The following is a 19,358-nucleotide window of genomic DNA, read 5'->3' on the forward strand; positions in this document are numbered from 1 at the left end:
TCATCTGGTCTGAAGAAACACAAATAGAACTGCTTGGCCATAATGACCAACCTCATGTTTGGAGGAAAAAGGGGAGGCTTGCAAGCCGAAGAACACCATCCCAACCGTGAAGAACGGAGGTGGCAGCATCATGTTGTGGGGGTGCTTTGCTGCAGGAGGGACTGGTGCACTTCACAAAATAGATGGCATCATGAGGAGGACAATTATGTGGATATATTGAAGCAACATCTCAAGACATCAGTCAGGAAGTTAAAGCTTGGTCGCAAATGTGTCTTCCAAATGGACAATGACCCCAAGCATACTTCCAAAGTTGTGGCAAAAAGGCTTAAGGACAACAAAGTCAAGATTTTAGGGCCATCACAAAGCCCTAAAATCTGAAATAAAGCATTATTTTACTATTATTCTGACATTTCACATTCTTAAAATAAAGTGGAGATCCAAACTGACCTAAGACAGGGAATATTTACTTAAATGTCAGGAATTGTGAAAAACTGAGTTTTGGCTAAGGTGTATGTAAACTTCCGACTTCAACTGTATATAAGAATGCTGTTCATTGACTACAGCTCAGCATTAACACCATAGTACCCTCCAAACTCATCATTAAGCTTGAGACCCTGGGTCTCGACCCCGCCCTGTGCAGTTGGGTCTTGGACTTTCTGATGGGCCACCCCCAGGTGGTGAAGGTAGGAAACAACATATCCACTCTACTTATCCTCAACACTGGGGCCCCACAAGGGTGCGTTCTCAGCCCTCTCCTGTACTCCCTGTTCACCCATTACTGCATGGCCATGTACACCTCCAACTCAATCATCAAGTTTGCAGACAATACTACAGTGGTAGGCTTGATTACCAACAATGACGAGACCGCCTACAGGGAGGAGGTGCGTGCCCTCGGAGTGTGATGTCAGGAAAATAACCTCTCACTCAATGTCAACAAAACAAAGGAGATGATCCTGGACTTCAGGAAACAGCAGCGGGAGCACCCCCTACACCCTCCATCAACTTTTTCTGATTTCCCAGTTGTCTTGAAAGCACCATAAAACCAGAGAATGCAAGACTTTGATGACAAAATGTGCCCACAAGAAGGACTGCCTGTTCAAGTGAGCACAGCACAACAAGGGGAGTCCAACAATGTCTTGTATCCTGCTGCATAAATCATGTAAAATACCAGGGAGATATGTAAACTGTAGCTAAGAAAGTAATGCTAAGTTTATGTTGTGTAGTAAGCTGTTAGTAGCACGTGCTTCACCCTAATAATTTGGTCCCTTTCCCCCTCATAACTTAGCCTACTGTTCTGACTTGGCCATGCACATGTAGCCTATAGCCTGTTTAAGAGAACTTTGTAGGAGTCTGTATTGTGTGCTTATATGCCCCCTTATTTATCCTACAGTTCTGACTTAGTGTACAGGGAGAATAGTGTAACAACACCCTAGTGCCCAAAAAAACTCATCACTAAGCTTAGGACCCTGCAACTGAACACCTTCCTCTGCAACTAGATCCTGGACTTCCTGACGGGCTGCTCCCAGGCGGTGAGGGTAGGCAACATCACCTCTGCCAGCCATGCTGACCCTCAACACAGGGGGCCCACAGGGTTGTGTGCTTAGTCCCCTCCTGTACTCCCTGTTCACCCACAACTGAGAGGTCACACACAACTCCAACACCATCATCAAGTTTGCTGACGACACAACGATGGTAGGCCAGATCACCAGTGACGATGAAACAGCCTACAGGGAGGAGGTCAGTGACATGGCAGTGTTGGACCGGAACAACAACCTCTCCCTCAACGTCAGTAAATCACTAAGTACTTAAAATGGCCCACACACACACACAGTTGTAAAGAAGGCGCGACAGCGCCTCTTCCCCCTCAGGAGGTGGGCCAGTATCCCTGTGGAATGCTTCCGAAACCTTGTAGAGTCCATGCCCCAAAGAATTGAGGCTGTTCTGAGGGCAAAGGGGGGTGCAACACAATATTAGGAAGGTGTTCCTAATGTTTGGTATTCTCCGTGTTTATACTGTAAGTGTTGTTTCTCAAGATGATCTGGAGTGCTCTGCCATTAAGAAAGGTGCCACTGGTCACAACTATAAGTGTAACTAATAACAACCAACGTACAGCAAAAACACATAATATCGTATTTGCATATAATGCCTTGATCATTCAATTTACTGTAGTATATAACAGGCATGAACTGCTGTTTACTCAAATGTTCACTCAGTGAGAATATTACTAAAGCAATTATGACCAATCATGGTAAAAGCAGAACAAACGCCACATATTGACACAAAATGTGTGTGTGTGCTTTTTAGAATATATACAACAATATTAACACAACATACAATAATTTCAACGATTTTACTGAGTTAAAGTTCATATAAGGAAATCTGTCAATTGAAATAAATTCATTATGCCCTAATTTATGGATATTACATGACTGGGTAGGGCCGCAACCATGGGAGGTCCTGGGAGGGCGTAGGCCCACCCACTGGGGAGCCAGGACCTCCCACTGAGAAGCCAGCCCAGCCAATCAGAATGAGTTTTTCCGCACAAAAGGGCTTTAATACAGACAGAGATACTTCTGTTTCCTCAGCTGTCTGGGTGGCTGGTCTCAGACAATCCTACAGGTGAAGAAGCCGGATGTGGAGGTCCTGGGCTGGCGTATTTGCACATGGTCTGCGGTTGTGAGGCCGGTTGGACGTACTGCCAAATTCTCTAAAATGATATTGGAGGGGGCTTATGGTAGAGAAATAAACATTCAATTCTCTGGCAACAGCTCTGGTAGACATTTGAAATAATTTTTTTGTGAGTACTGAACATTTCGGAGATCTTTTATTTCAGCTCATGAAACCAACATTTTACATGTTGCGGTTATATTTGTTTTTCAGTATAGATGGAGGCCTATTTCTGTTATTGTAGTATGTGCCTTTAAGATGACGTCATGCAACGTCCCACTGTGGATACAAATGTAACTAGATCAAATGTAGTAGATACTAACTGCATGTGCATTTAACAAACACTTTAACAAATCATACTGTAATATTTGCTACACACTTCAGTTTGCCTGTATTCGTGCCAAACTACTTTCATAGACTGACAATAAATAAAACGTTAGACCCCCCCAGTTGATATGAGGGAACAGTCAGTGGTTGTATTTGATTAACATTTCATTAAAAAGTATAGATTTCAGCCAACAAAGAAAGATGCGCAGCCACGGAGGACAAACATAGCCACACGGTAAGGGTTTAAGAACACAAGTTTGTACAAGTATCGACCTTTGGTGACTTGATGTAGTTGGCAATACGGTCCACGTGTTTTGAAATGTTTATTTGAACTTTTATTTAACTAGGCAAGACAGTTAAGAACAAATTCTTATTTACGTTGACGGCCTACCCCAGCCAAACCTGGACGATGCTAGGCCAATTGCGCGTCGCCCTATGAGACTCCCACTCACGGCCGGATGTGATACAGCCTGGATTCAAACCAGGGACTGTAGTGACACCTCTTGCACTGAGATGCAGTGCCTTAGACTGCTGCACCACTCTGGTCTTTCTCGCCACATACTCGTCTCCACTGAGATTTTCTTGGCTAATGATAGGTAAGCTTAATGGGTTTAGTACAAGGTGTAAATAATGGGGTTGAAGATCCAAATGTTTTTATTTGAACAGATGGTAGACTACCGTATTTAACTCCAATAGATCCCTTCTACCTCCTGTTGCCCTACTTGATCAAAGTAAAGTGGTAAGGCCCATATGCCAATACATATTTTTGAAATTAAAGTGTGCTTATTGCGTATTTACAGTTGAAGTCGGAAGTTTACATACACCTTAGCTAAATACATTTAAACTCAGTTTTTCACAAATCCTGACGATTAATTCTAGTAACAATTCCCTGTCTTAGGTCAGTTAGGATCACCACTTTATTTTAGGAATGTGAAATGTCAGAATAATAGCAGAGAATGATTTCAGCTTTTATTTCTTTCATCAAATTCCCAGTGGGTCAGAAGTTTACATACACTCAATTAGTATTTGGTAGCATTGCCTTTAAATTGTTTAACTTGGGTCAAACATTTCGGGTAGCCTTCCACAAGCTTCCCACAATAAGTTGGGGGAATTTTTGCCCATTCCTCCTAACAGAGCTGGTGTAACTGAGTCAGGTTTGTAGGCCTCCTTGCTCGCACACACGTTTTCAGTTTTGCCCACAAAGTTTCTATGGGATTGAGGTCAGGGCTTTGTGATGGCCACTCCAATACATTGAGTTTGTTATCTTTAAGCCACTTTGCCACAACTTTGGAAGTATGCTTGAGGTCATTGTCCATTTGGAAGACCCATTTGCGACCAAGCTTTAACTTCCTGACTAATGTCTTGAGATGTTGCTTCAATATATCCACATAATTGTCCTCCTCATGATGCCATCTATTTTGTGAAGTGCACCAGTCCCTCCTGCAGCAAAGCACCCCCACAACATGATGCTGCCACCCCTGTGCTTCATGGATGAGATGTTGTTCTTCGACTTGCAAGCCTCCCCTTTTTCCTCCAAACATAACGATGGTCATTATGGCCAAGCAGTTCTATTTTTGTTTCATCAGACCAGAGGACATTTCTCCAAAAAGTACGATCTTTGTCCCCATGTGCAGTTGCAAACCGGAGTCTGGCTGTTTAATGGCGGTTTTAGAGCAGTGGCTTCTTCCTTGCGGAGCGGCCTTTCAGGTTATGTCGATATAGGAATTGTTTTACTGTGGATATAGATACTTTTGTACCTGTTACCTCCAGCATCTTCACAAGGTCCTTTGCTGTTGTTCTGGGATTGATTTGCACTTTTTGCAGCAATGTTCATCTCTCGGAGACAGAATGCATCTCCTTCCTGAGCGTTATGACGGCTGCGTGGTCCCATGGTGTTTATACTGGCGTACTATTGTTTGTACAGATGAACGTGGTACCTTCAGGCATTTGGAAATTTCTCCCAAGGATAAACCAGACTTGTGGAGGTCTACAATTTTTTTCTGAGGTCTTGGCTGATTTCTTTTGATTTGCCCATAATGTCAAGGAAAGAGGCACTGAGTTTGAAGGTAGGCCTTGAAATACATCCACAGGTACACCTCCAATTGACTCAAATGATGTCAATTAGCCTATCAGAAGCTTCTAAAGTCATGACATAATTTCCTGAAATTTTCCAAGCTGTTTAAAGGCACAGCCAATTTAATGTATGTAAACTTCTGACCCACTGGAATTATGATACAGTGAATTATTAGTGAAATAATCTTGTCTGTAAACAATTGTTGGAAAAATTACTTGTGTCATGCACAAAGCTGATGTCCTAACCGACTTGCCAAAACTATAGTTTGTTCACATGAAATTTGTGGAGTGGTTGAAAAATGAGTTTTAATGACTCCAAGCTAAGTGTATGTAAACTTCCGACTTCAACTTTATATTTCCCCTTTTGTGATCTCATCTTAGTCAGTCTTTCTCACTTTGTGATCTCTCTTGTCATCCCTTTGTGATGTCATACAGTGTCTCTTTCTTTCTTTGCTTCATCCCCTGTCCTTTTTCTGTCATTTCATTATTTTCTTTGTGACGTTACCTCTGCCCTCTGTGACTCTATCTTTATCCAGATTTTTTTTGTCATTTATTTTCTTATTTTCTTTGTTATGTCATCTCTGTCTTCTGTGCTTTGATCTCTGTCTGGCTATTGTGATGTCATTCTGTCTCTCTTTGCAAGGTAATTTCTGCCCTTCTTTTTGTGATGTCATCACTGTCTTCCTCTCTTTGTGATACCATTCTGGTGCAGGCAAAGTTCCAGTCTGTGTACCAGATGGTGATGGACAAGGACTTCCCAGCATGCACCAGGCTGCTGAGCTGCACGCACTCCCTGGCCTCCCTGCACCACGTGGCTGAGGAAAAAGGTCAGAGGTCACTGTTCAGCCCACACAAACTAATGTTGAAAGTTAATGTGCTCCTCAGAAACATTCAACTGTAAACCCCTAAACCCAATAATTAATTTCTCACTTCTATGTCAGACTGAAGTGCACATTAATAGATTTAATTAGTATATCAGGTAATTCCGAGACTGCAGCACCCTTGAAATTGTTTGAGATTTTCTAAAGATGAGCTGCACATGAACACATTATAAAAGTGTGATGTTGAGGGGTCTCAGGTGTTATAAGTGTTCTGTGTACTGCTCTTTCAGAGGTGGGCAGTCCGAAATTTCGCCGCTACTGCCAGGAAAGGACCATGGAAGGGTTAAAGAAAAAGGTACCTATTGATCAATCTATGAGCTGCATAAGCCGGGTTTTTCATGCTCTATAGTACATCCTGAAGCAATCTGATCCTGGCAACCTCCAGGTTGTGCAGGCTTTTGTTCTAGCCCAGGAATAACACACCGGATTAATCTAATCATCAAACCCTTGATTAGTTGAATCAGGTGTTCAGAATTGCTGCTCTCCAGTAGATTTAACAGTGTTAACAGTGTGTTGGTTTTGCTGTGTACCTGCTGTTCTAGGCTGAGAGGACAGTGAAGGCCTTCGGAAAGACTAACATCTCAGTGGGAGAAAGGGTGAAGTCCATGACGTGCATCAGAGTCTAGAAGGAGTCAGAGACCCAGGAAGGTGAGTCACTCTTAGGGCCTGGTCTAATACCACAGACCTGTGCCATGTTCTCCCTGGCCTGCAAACATCCAATTAACCAGTGGATGGCACCAAACACACTTTAGAGATCAGGAGCTCTCCACACCAAACATTGCCTCAAGAGCCTTACCTGTTACATTTTCGGTTTCACATTCATTTTATATTTAAAGCTCAGACTGTCAACCCAGTTTCCTGTGATATCAATAGGATGGATGTCATTCCATAATGAAGTGTATAAAGTGATGCTGTGGTATTAACCCTCTTATGCCCTCTCTTCATTGTAACACAGAGGACTACCTGCAGTATGCCCGTGGTCTGATATCTGCGGACAACAGTGAAGACCTGAGAAAAGCTCTCCTCAAGCATCCACAGTATGTACATGCACAATCTAAAATGAAAAAGCACAATCTAAAATCAAATGTTCATGTCGCTTCATCGTAAGTGTCACTGAGCAATTTGAAATACATGTTAACCACCCCAAAAAACTGAAGATGAGTGTGCGGTTCTGGAGACCGAAATCAAATAACTCGTGGCAGTTAGATTTCTCAAGACACATCCCCCACAGTTTAAAGACAATTGCAGGGCCCAGGTCAGCACTTTTGACTGGAAATGTACTGGTGATGAAAGTGACATTGTGCTATTAAGACAGTGATACTTCTGGTAATGCATTAAGCAGCATTATTAGTGTTTAACAGTCTGATGGTCAGTCACCTTTCACCTTCCTCCTGACAGGTTACCTGAGCTCTCAAGCACTAAGAAAGTGGGGCATCATTCAAAGGTATTTTATTCAGCTTCTCTGTGTAGGCTACTTGTGTCATCACACTGTGTAGTTAGGCCTACTGTACATACTGACCTATTTTTTTCCTAGTTTTCTATTTATTTGGGGACATTGTTCCTTTTCTGCATGTATTAGGAACCAAAGCGGGATAAATCATTTATTTGACATATAAACTATTGTAGGGTCTGGCTTTTCCACTGTGATTTTCTCTTGAGATTCACCAGATGGTAGCAGTGTACAGGTAGATTAGTGTGTTCTTATGCCTATTGTTGGTGGATGTGGTTGGTATGTTTGTGATACTCACGGTATTGCCAAGGTAACTTGTAAACGCGTGTCTGTGGTGTGATTGGTGGTTGGTGTTTAGAGGAATGGAAAGCAGGTCTCACTCTATACATCCCATCCTTATTTGGCAGAAGTGAAAGCTGTCTGACAAATCAGTGAAGGCGGGAGAGGACTACACCATATTCAACAGCTCCGATTTCGCCCGCAAAGTGAGGGAGATTAGGTGCAGCCTGCATGAATGGACCCATGAGAGAATTATATATATATATATATATGGGGGAGGATCCTTCCTGAAGTTCATGTGAGTGCAGTTTAAAGCAATGCAATGCAGAGGCCTTCAAATCCAGACGAAGGTCCAAGTAACATTGTATATTCTGTCTGGAAAGGAGTCATGATGATGTGTAATTATGTTTCAGCCGTCTTCACTCAAGGCCGATGAGCAATACTATTGAATACATCTTTTCTCCTCCTCCAGCCGCCCTAGAAGATGAGTGTGGCACAGAAGACCCTGGCCAAGGTGGACAAAACAGGCATGAAAAGCATGTCTGCCTTCTTCAGCCCCAAGGGCAAAGCAGAAAAACTGAATGTTAGGATGGTGCATCAGAATTTGTATGTATATGTTGGTGTGCTTGGATACACTGACTGTACAAAACATTAGGAACACCTGCTTTTTCCTTGACATAGACTGACCAGGTGAAAGCTATGATCCCTTATTGATGTCACTTGTTAAATCCACTTCAATCAGTGTAGATAAAGGGGAGGAGACAGGTTAAAGAAGGATTTTTAAGCCTTGTGACCATTGAGCCATGCATTGTCTCTGTGTGCCATTCAGAGGGTGAATGTGCAAGACAAACTATTGAAGTGCCTTTCAATGGAGTATGGCAGTAAGTGCCAGGCGCACTGAGTGTGTCAAGAACTGCAACGCTGCTGGGTTTTTCATGCTCAACAGTTTCCTGTGTGTGTCAAGAATGGTCCACCATCCAAAGAACAGCCAGCCAACTTAACACAACTGTGGGAAGCGTTGGAGTCAGCATGGGCCAGCATCCCTGTGAAATGCTTTTGACACATTGTGGAGTTCATGCCCTGACGAATTGAAGCAGTTCTGAGGAAGAAGGGGGGTGTCAACTCAATATTAGGAAGGTGTTCCTAATGTTATTTACACTCAGTGTACCTTGTGTGTGTTTGTGCGCACATTTGTGCTTTTAGTAATAAAGAAAATAAAATTGTATTTTTGAGGGAAACAGATCTGAAGCAAGGTGATTTGAACTTGCCTTGAGAAACTGGGTTGATTCACACTAGTTGTGAGAATAAGAGGATAAAAAAACAAGAACATGAATAGCTATTACTTCAAGATTTGGGGGAGTATATAAATTATGTTTAAACTGTGCTTCCAGGTAGCCTAGAGGTTAGAGCGTTGGGCCAGTAACCGAAAGGTTGCTGGATTGACTCTTCGAGCTGACAAGGTTAAAATATGTCGTTTTGCCCCCTGGTAGTTCGTCATTGTAAATAAGACTTTGTTCTTAACTTACTTGCCTAGCTAAATAAAAAATCCCTTCTGTGCTCTCATATTATTGTGTTGATAACCAGCATGAGTTCAGCCTGTCGTCTCCTGTAATAAAGTACAACCTTTTCAACAAACACACCAAGGGTCCACAAGTCATGGAAAAAGTGCCATGGTGACCCATTTTAATGTACATAAATAATATGGACTTAACAGGATAAATCATATTGTTACAGTACAATGGTAGCCCACTTCAGTATAAAACTAAATAAGCAGTGCCATTTGCAGTACCTTGGTTAATGTTTAAGAATAATTTCAATTATTCAATCTGAGGCACATGGTGAACATCTTACATTTCATACAGTGATGTTGATCGTCGAGTCTAGAGAGGCTGATGCGACAGGTAAACCTGGATAAAATAAGCCTAGTCTAAATGTGTAATAAAAATGCTTGGAAACGAAAATGGACAGTTGCATTGTTCCGTTAAAAGACTTGACTGATTGTGATGTCAGGTGGAGTAGGTGGTCTGTAATGAGTATAATAAGTAATAAGTAATAAGTAATGAGAGTGTTTGGTGGTAATTACGCTGTCCAAGTTACGCACGGTCCTTTGTGGATCGGGTTACAGTCCCATCAGTCCCACGGGCCACAGCAGACTGGATAATTTATCAGGCTGGTGGCATAGCGAACAATGTCACATGCTATGCCTGTCCACACCAGCACAATACCATAATCATTGGCTGCCACTTTCTCTCAGTTCCCACTTCCTCTAGGCCTACTTCTCTCTCTCACTTCCTATATTACTATCCATGGTTATTTTGTGGTTTCCCTGCCAATTCCTCACCAGCTGAATGCTTGCATGTCGCAGGACCTCCCCAGGTTGACTCCCGTACTTGTTATGAAACTCAGGACAAGCAAGTTCCCACTACTTTTTTTTGAGTTTCGGCTTGAAGCGCAGTGTCTGGAAAGCGCTCTCCACCACTTTGGGCAGGTGGATGGGGTTTCTCTGTAGGTGTCGTCGGCTGCTCGTCGTCCCATGGTCGCTGTTCTTCTTGGCCGTGCTGCTGCTTTTGCTGGTTGAGGCCGGCTTCTTCAGCTTGGACTCATCTGTGGGACACCGTGGGACCCTCATGACCCAGTTGGAGTGGAGGTCGTGCTCACTGGTGCTGGTGGCCACTGATGAAGAGAGAGATGGGTTCACGTCAGTTCTCAAAATGCCCATCCAAATTCTACATAGGGAGAGAAAAAACCACTAAAGGGTAGTTTGTGATCTATTACGGTTACAATTACTCTGAGACTGCAACAAACTGTTCACTGTCTCTAGATCAGCACCAGGTAGCTAGGGCTTCACTACACCAAGTGTTGATTTTTCAGTGTTACATTTCTAGTGTTGATTTAGGAGTCCCCAGTGTTGGTATCAATAACCATTGTTGACTGTGATTGTGTCAGTTTTACTCTGCGGAGACTAAAACATTCTCATCAAAACCACGCCCATCATTATCTCATTTCCCAGCGTGCTCTACTGGATCTAGATTTTTTGGGGGGGATTGTTTTTAATGTGTGTTTTTGCATGTACATCGATTGATTCATTTTATGCCACACAAAGATACATAACATACATTTTTCTAAACTAATCCAATCAATTAGTTAGATTTATTGCACACGTTACTTAAATAGTTAAGGTAGTCTCTTTCATCAAAGTTCCTAACCTTTAACATCTTTCTGACTGCAGGTTGTATGAGGAATACACCGTGTAACTGTTGGCTGTCTTAACTCAGGCTGGATTCCAATAGGAATTATATATCACTTTGAAAGTCAGTATATTGTGATTTGTAAACCAGTAGGTTCTTAACACCATTGTGTTGGGGTAAAATATTGCCAATAATGTAAGGAAGGCCTTATGATATATGTAAGATATTGTCATTAACAGTTTTATTTAAATTGTTTTCTTTTGGAAAAGTTTGAAACACATTTCTTTTAAAAACAGCTCATACATTTTTTTTACATCATGTCATACACATAAAACTGCAACAAAGCATAAAACACAGCATTTGAAAGTTACATTTAAATTTGTTAAAAAGTACATGTTGTTAAAATCAATGAAAACAACCATGAATAAAAGTACTTTCCTTGTAAACATCAAATCTGTAAAAGCCATTTAAAATGTGTACTAATGATCTAACAAAGGTAAAACATTTTTAAGACATGAAAAACATGTTAAAACGTCACTTTGTTAAAAGGCTGTCTTCGGTCCATTGTACAGGAGCGGGGTGAGTCCTTATCAAACTTGCCTCATCCTGCTCCTCTGAATAAATTACTGTCCCGTCCTTCGGGGCCCAGAGGAGATTCCTCTCCTAGGCACCGCAGCGCTGTCAGTCCATGGCCGCCGGGACCTAGGATGTTGTGGGGGACCCATTGCCCCCTTCCTTCTGTACCACCCCAGGGCTTCCGTGGCTACCATGGCCACTGCCTGGGGGTGGTCTCTACGCTTTTCCCTACCAGCAGGTTGCAGGAGGACCACAGTGCTTCCAGAACTTGGTGAAGGACTTCGATGGAATAGGCCTTCGGCCCACCCCATACAGCACGAGTTGAGGTGTTAGGTCCGCCCCTGCTGGCAGACACGGGGTGATCAGGGGGCCTGCTTCCATCCACAGGTCCCTGGCAGCTCTGCACTCCCAGAGCATGTGCCTCACCAACTCTTCTTGGCCGCAGCTTGGGGGCACGCAGATGTCCTCGCAGATGTCCTCGCCATGCCCCATGAGTGAATAACGGCCCTGTTACATTTGCCTACAGCAAAAAATCACTTTATGAAGTCCACAGGACCAGATTTTAAGGAATTCAACATCCATGTCTCTGTCACTAACAAATACAGTCATGGGTGGTAACTCTACAAGTCACTCAAAAAGGCAATGCACACTGGGAAATTATATTGGGGCTCTGTTTTTTGTATGTTGTGCCGACATAGATAAAGTTTGAGCATAAAGTTACTAATCCCTTCCCCCATGTCAAACACTTGATTTCAGGAGGCGGGATTATTAAGGGGACAAGGTGACATCACCTACCTCTCATTTTAATACACCAATGGTAACATGATATTCTCGTACCTAATTTAGATAAGTACCGTCTTGTAACCAACATAAGAGACTGCGTGTTTGCAGAGGGGCGTGGTTTATCAAGCTAGATAGCTACTCTACTGGTGACCGAATTTGACTGCAGGGTGTCAGCAAATATAATTAAAAGTTTACACTATTCATCTATGGCAAATATTCTCATATGTTTCCACTTTCATATGTATCTGGTGTTAGCTATTTACTAGGGAGCGTAGTTCAAAATGCTGACACGTTTGTCATGTTAAAATCTGTAAGCGCTGCTGTGAACCGCAAAAGAGATGTCAAAAAGGAGGTGTAAAATTGACATCGTTGATGCAATTTCAATATTGTTTAAAATGCTTTGTGTATCACAAAATTTGCATGAGATTATGTAACTGCTCACTGCATTCAAATTTCTTGACATAGTGCTTCCAAAGAGCTGTCAGTCAAGGTGAGCTCCTGAATATAACCTCCTGCCCACTCAGCTTGTCTTTTCAAAGTTCCTGGTAGTTAGTCATGAGAGAAAGACTCTTTTTTTCTGTAATTTTGAGCATTTCTATCCCCCCAAAATATTCTGGGGGATATTTTAGAGCTAGGTTTCCATCCAATTGGCGACAGATTTTCATGCGAATATTAAAAAAATCTGCATTAAAACAATTTGCGAATTTTCCCACCAGAGATGTGTTTCCATCTAATTAACTTGTTGCAGATAAAAGGTGCACATAAAAGTACACGGTTAAATTCACAAATAAACACAAGTAAAAAAATGTCATTGCATTTTCATCTCTACTCATGTCATCTCACCAAAGAAAATTGCGTTTTATAGTGAGTGTGCCCACTCTGGTCTTTGCACGCGCACTCTAACCGGCTACAGTGCACATATTGTATAGCCTACATGATGAGATTATTATGGACAAAAGAGTGAGATTCTTTTTATTTGTCAAATGGCAGCCAAGCATTGGTGATCATGTCACCAGAATAAGACCCTCGATATTTATTAGAAAGGAGCATCAAGCTCATCACCTTGCACTTTCACCACCCTGTGATGTTCATCATAACTTGTTCCATCTGTGGTCTAATAAACTGCATGCTTTCCCAACCAGTCCTAGTTGGAGGACCACACAATATCTCATTGCATGACTTCAAATTTACTTCGATGTGATGGTTATTACAGTATATCAATATTTGCGCATAAAATCGTTTTCACCGACACAAAAAGATCCACCTTGTCTAGCGTATTTTGTTTTGTTGACATTTGGAAATTTTACAGAAAATATTTATGTTTCCATCAGGCCAGTCATGACATTTTTTTATCCAACATGTACTTTACTCACATAAAAAGGTTGGATGGTTAGTCAAAAGGCTATTTTATATGGAAATCAGAATGATCTTCGGGACCTTTAACACACAAAAGTCTGGATCCATGTAGACACTGGCCCAGTTTTATATTTAACATTGTCAGTGTTGATTTAAAACTGGAAAATTTGCTGTGTATCTCCAGATCAGCACCAGGTAGCTGTCCACTGTCTCTATATCAGCACCAGGTAGCTGTCCACTGTCTCTATATCAGCACCAGGTAGCTATCCACTGTCTCTATATCAGCACCAGGTAGCTGTCCACTGTCTCTATATCAGCACCAGGTAGCTGTCCACTGTCTCTATATCAGCACCAGGTAGCTGTCCACTGTCTCTATATCAGAACCAGGTAGCTGTCCACTGTCTCTATATCAGCACCAGGCAGCTGTCCACTGTCTTCGCTGTTTAGGCAACTTGATCGTACTTCAAACCAAAACACAACTCACCAATGAAGTCAACGTCAGCGTGCCCATCGTCTACATGGGGCTTGCGCGTGTGCTCAGGGTCACAGCTCGCGATGACAGCATCAAAGAAGTCCAGAGTGTCCTCCTCATTGGGGATTGGAGGGGCAGACGGTTTGGTCCTCATGATCTTAAAAAAAAATACAAAATAAGAGAGAACATGATTGTCTAGTGATTTCTTTAGTAGAAGGCATTCAGTGGTTCAACATTTTCATTTAGGATACAAAGATAATTATGAGGTGAGGTCATAGCCATTAAGTGATTGACAAAGCCTTTCTACCTGTGCGTCCTTGGAGTTGGGTGGGGGAGGCGCAGGCTTCTTCTTGGGGGAGATTGTGGCCTTCATCTCGTTGCTTTTGAAGTTGTTGACGCTCCTCGTATACTGCCGTCTCAACGCCACCAGCTCTTCCAAATACTCCAGGCAGTTCTGATTTTGGGAGTAGAGCCATATCCGGTCCTCCTGCCTCTGATAATAATACAAGGCGGTGGTGGACTCGACATTCACAGAACTTTTGCTCCGCTTCAGTGTGGAGTTGACAGATGACTGATTTCTCTGGCCCACCACGAGCATGGAGGTGCTCCGCACCAACTTGACGGTGCACGCGCTGTGGTAGTCCTGCTCGGACCGCGGACTGCCATCACGAGCCCTGTGCCCATTGTTGGGACGGAGTGCGTTGTTGATCTTCCTAAACATCCCCCCTGTGCGTGGAGTAACTCACAGTTATAAAATATAATGTTAGTTCAATCGAGGTGCCCATAACCATTTCCAAGAAGTATTCCTCAGAAATCAACTAGAAAACAAGCACATGGCGCATAAAAGAAAAACGTTGGTCTTGTCCATGGGGATGAAACTGCCCGTGAGTATCGTTGGCAGAGAAGATAACTTCAGACTCCTCTCACTTAAAAAAAACCCGTTCCCGACCATCACTGCGGTGTTATGGGGGGTTGTGCTATGGCAACGGGCCTCGAAATTCAACCCGCTCCGGTGTCATTACTATTGAACAGCAGTCCCGTGTCAAATGTCTTTATGGGCACCTCAAGCTCCCATTGTCACCAAAACGCACGTGCTGTAGTCCCGCTGCCCAGTGGCTTATACACAGAAAATCGTCCAGTGTTGCATATTTCAGTGTAACATTTCTAGTGTTGATTCAGGAGTTAAATGAAGTTAATGAATGTCTCTGTGGAGACTAAAACCTTCTCATCAAAACCATGCCGTTCATTATCAGATTTAACCAGCATGCTCTACTGCAGCTAGATTTTTTAAGGATTGTTTTTAATATCTGTGTTTTTGCATACACATTGATTGCTTTTTAAATTTTATGCTACACAAAGATATAGCACATACATTTTCCAAATTAATCCAATCAGTTAGTTAGATTCATTGCACACATTACTGAAATGGTTGTTCCAGTTTAAATGGTTTAGGTGTCACGCCCTGATCTGTTTCACCTGTCCTTGTGATTGTCTCCACCCCGTCCAGGTGTCGCTTGTTTTCCCCAGTGGATTTATCCCTGTGTTTCCTGTCTCTCTGTGCCAGTGTGTCTTGTATGTTCAAGTCAACAAGTGTGGTTTTCCTGTGCTCCTGCTTTTTCTATTCTCTTTTTGCTAGTCCTCCTGGTTTTGACCCATGTCTATTTTTCTGGACTCTGTTACCCACCTGCCTGACCATTCTGCCGGCCACTCTGTACCTCCTAGACTCTGAACTGGTTTTGAACTTTTGCCTGTCCAAGACCAATCACTTGCCAACCGTTTTGGATTATAATAAATATCAAAGACTCAAACCATCTGCCACCCGTGTCTGCATCTGGGTCTTGCCTTGTGCCCTTATATTAGGTGCCCTTATATATTATATTAGTCTCCTCACAATATTCCTAACCCTAACAGTCATTCTAAATGCAGGTTGCGGGTGAATAGAAATTCCAACTGTCAGATGTCCAAACTGTGGCAGTCCTAACTGGCTGGATTACAATAGGACGTACATATCACTTTACAAGCCAGCCTAGTGTGATTGCAGATATGCTGTGGCTTGTAAACAATGAGGGTCCTAACACCAGCTGTGTTAGGGTAGCACTTTGCCATCAAAGTAAGGCGTTTTATATTTCATTTATTGTTCTAAAGAGTTTTAAAGTTTTACATTTGAGAGTTTTAAATTTTAAAGAACACGAACAGTCAAAATCATGTCTTTCATGAAGTTGGATGATATTTGGATGAAACCAAATCAAAGTATGCAGAGGAGCGTGGTTTACATAGCTAGATAGATACTGTACTGGTGCCAGAATTTGACCGTAGGGTGTCAGCAAACATAATTCAAAGTTCACGCTACTCATCTATGGAAAAGGCACTCACCATGCCTTCAGAAAGCATTCACACCCCATTACGTTTTCCACGTTTTATTGGGCTACAGCCTGAATTTACATTTGATTAAATTGTGATTTTGTGTCACTGATCTACACACAATACCCCATAATGTCAAAGTGGAATTTGGTTTGTAGGAAATTTATGTGGCAAAGAAGTTAACATTTTGTCCTGAATACAAAGTGTTATGTTTGGAGCAAATACAACACAACACATCACTGAGTACCACACTTCATAATTTTTAAGAATGGTGGTGGCTGCATCATGTTATGGGTATGCTTGTTACTGGCAAGGACTAGAGAGGGTTTTTTTGGGATAAAAAGAAACGGAATATAGCTATAAGCACAGGCAAAATCCAAGAGGAAAACCTGGTTCAGTCTGCTTTCCAACAGACACTTGGAGACTAATTCAACTTTCAGCAGGACAATAACCTAAAACACAAGGCCAAATCTACACTGTTGCTTACCAAGATGACATTGAATGTTCTTGAGTGGCCTAGTTACAGTGTTGACTTAATTCAGCGTGAAAATCTATGGCAAAACTTGAAAATGGCTGTTAGGTAATGATACACAATAAACTTGACAGAGCTTGAAGAATTTTAGAAAGAATAACGGGCAAATATTGTATAATCCAGGTGTGCAAAACTCTCAGAGACTTACCCAAAACGACTCAGCACTGTAATCATCGTTAAAGGTGCTTCTACAAAGTACTGACTCAGGGTTGATAATACTTACAGTGTCACGTTCTGACCTTAGTTCCTTTGTTTTTGTCTTTGGTTTACTATGGTCAGGGTGTGCAGTCTGTTTGTTTTTCTATGTTGGGTTTTGAGTTCGGCCTAGTATGGTTCTCAATCAGAGGCAGCTGTCAATTGTTGTCCCTGTTTGAGAATCATACTTAGGTAGCCTGGGGTTCACTTTTGGTTTGTTGGTGTTTGTTTTCCGTGTGAGTGTTTGGTCCACACGGTACTGTTTCGGTTTTCGTTCGTTCAATTTATTAGTTTATTAGCCTTCCACAGGCTTCCCACAATAAGTTGGGGAATTTTTGCCTATTCCTCCTAACAGAGCTGGTGTAGCTCAGTCAAGTTTGTTGGCCTTCTTGATCGCACATGCTTTTTCAGTTCTGCCCAAAAGTTTCTATAGGATTGATGTCAGGGCTTTGTGATGGCCACTCCAATACCTTGACTTTGTTGTCCTTAAGCCATTTTGCCACAACTTTGGAAGTATGCTTGAGGTCATTGTCCATTTGGAAGACCCATTTGCGACCAAGCTTTAACTTCCTGACTGATGTCTTGAGATGTTGCTTCAATATATCCACATAATTGTCCTCCTCATGATGCCATCTATTTGTAAAGTGCTCCAGTCCCTCTTGCAGCAGCAAAGCACCCCCACAACATGATGCTGCCACCCTCGTGCTTCACGGTTGGGATGCTGTTCTTCAGCTTACAAGCCTCCCCCTTTAATCCTCCAAACATAACGATGGTCATTATGGCCAAAGAGTTCTATTTGTGTTTCATCAGACCAGAGGACATTTCTCCAAAATGTATGATCTTTGTCCCTATGTGCAGTTGCAAACCGTAGTCTGGCTTTTTTATGGTGGTTTTAGAGCAGTGGATTCTTCCTTGCTGATCGGCCTTTCAGGTTATGTTAATATCATACTTGTTTTGCTGTGGATAAAGATACTTTGTACCTGTTTCCTCCAGTATCTTCACATCTTCCTTCTGTTGTTCTGGGATTGATTTGCACTTTTTGCACCAAAGTACGGTCATCTCTCGGAGACAGAATGTATCTCCTTCCTGTGCGGTATGACAGCTGCGTGGTCTATGGTGTTTGTACTTGTATACTTTTGTTTGTACAGATGAATGTGGTACCTTCAGTCATTTGGGAATTGCTCTCAAGGATGAACCAGACTTGTGGAGGTCTACAATTTTTTGTTCTGAGGTCTTGGCTGATTTCTTTTGACTTTCCCATGAAGTCAAGTAAAGAGGCACTGAGATTGAAGGTAGAACTTGAAATACATCCACAGGTATTCCTCCAATTGACTCAAATGATGTCAATTAGCCTATCAGAAGCTTCTAAAGCCATGACATAATTTTCTGGAATTTTCCAAGCTGTTTAAAGGCACAGTCAACTTAGTGTATGTAAACGTCTGACTCACTGGAATTGTGATACAGTGAATTTTAAGTGAAATAATCCAACAATTGTTGGAAAAATGATTTGTGTCATAAACAAAGTAGCCAAATTGCCAAAACTATAGTTTGCTAACAAGAAATTTGTGGAGTGGTTGAAAAACAAGTTAATTATTCCAACCTAAGTGTATGTAAACCTCAGAATTCAACTGTATGGATATTTTTTTTTATTTTTTATTTTTTATTCAGGCTGGAACACAGCCTTTCTAATCGACCTAGCCTGGTATCCTGGAAGGATATTGACCCCATCCTGTCAGTAGAGGATGCCTGGTTGCTCTTTAGAAATGCTTTCCTTGCCATCTTAAATAAGCATGGACCATTCAAAAAATGTAGAACTAAAAACAGATATAGCCCTTGGCTCACCCCAGACTTGACTGCCCTTGACCAGCACAAAACCATCCTGTGGAATTCTGCATTAGCATCGAATAGCCCCCTTGATATGCAACTTTTCAGGGAAGTCAGGAACCATTATACTCAGTCAGTAAGGAAAGCAAAGGCTTACTTCTTCAAACAGAAATTTGCATCCAGTAGCACTAATTCCAAAAAGGTTTGGGGCACTGTAACGTCTATGGAGAATAAGAGCACCCCCTCCCAGCTGCCCAATGCTCTGAGGCAAGGAAACACTGTCACCACTGGTAAATCTACGATAATCGATAATTTCAATAAGCATTTTTCTATGGCTGGCCATGCTTTCCACCTGGTTACCCCTACCCCGGCCAAAAGCAACTTGCCCAAGCCC

The 19,358-nt window shown here is 42.2% G+C and overlaps 1 protein-coding gene across 1 annotated transcript; it reads right to left on the minus strand.

The window, feature by feature from the left end:
• Positions 1-10,043: 10,043 nt before the first annotated feature.
• Positions 10,044-14,773, minus strand: LOC135546951 (uncharacterized protein C13orf42). The gene is made up of 3 exons (XM_064975508.1): positions 14,360-14,773; positions 14,065-14,209; positions 10,044-10,350 (listed from the first exon to the last, which is right to left on the minus strand). Exons 1-3 carry the CDS (start codon positions 14,771-14,773, stop codon positions 10,100-10,102), a joined length of 810 nt encoding a protein of 269 aa, XP_064831580.1. The 3' UTR covers positions 10,044-10,099.
• Positions 14,774-19,358: the final 4,585 nt, after the last annotated feature.

The sequence above is a fragment of the Oncorhynchus masou genome, chromosome 10 (assembly GCF_036934945.1).
Source record: "Oncorhynchus masou masou isolate Uvic2021 chromosome 10, UVic_Omas_1.1, whole genome shotgun sequence".
Taxonomy (NCBI): domain Eukaryota; kingdom Metazoa; phylum Chordata; class Actinopteri; order Salmoniformes; family Salmonidae; genus Oncorhynchus; species Oncorhynchus masou.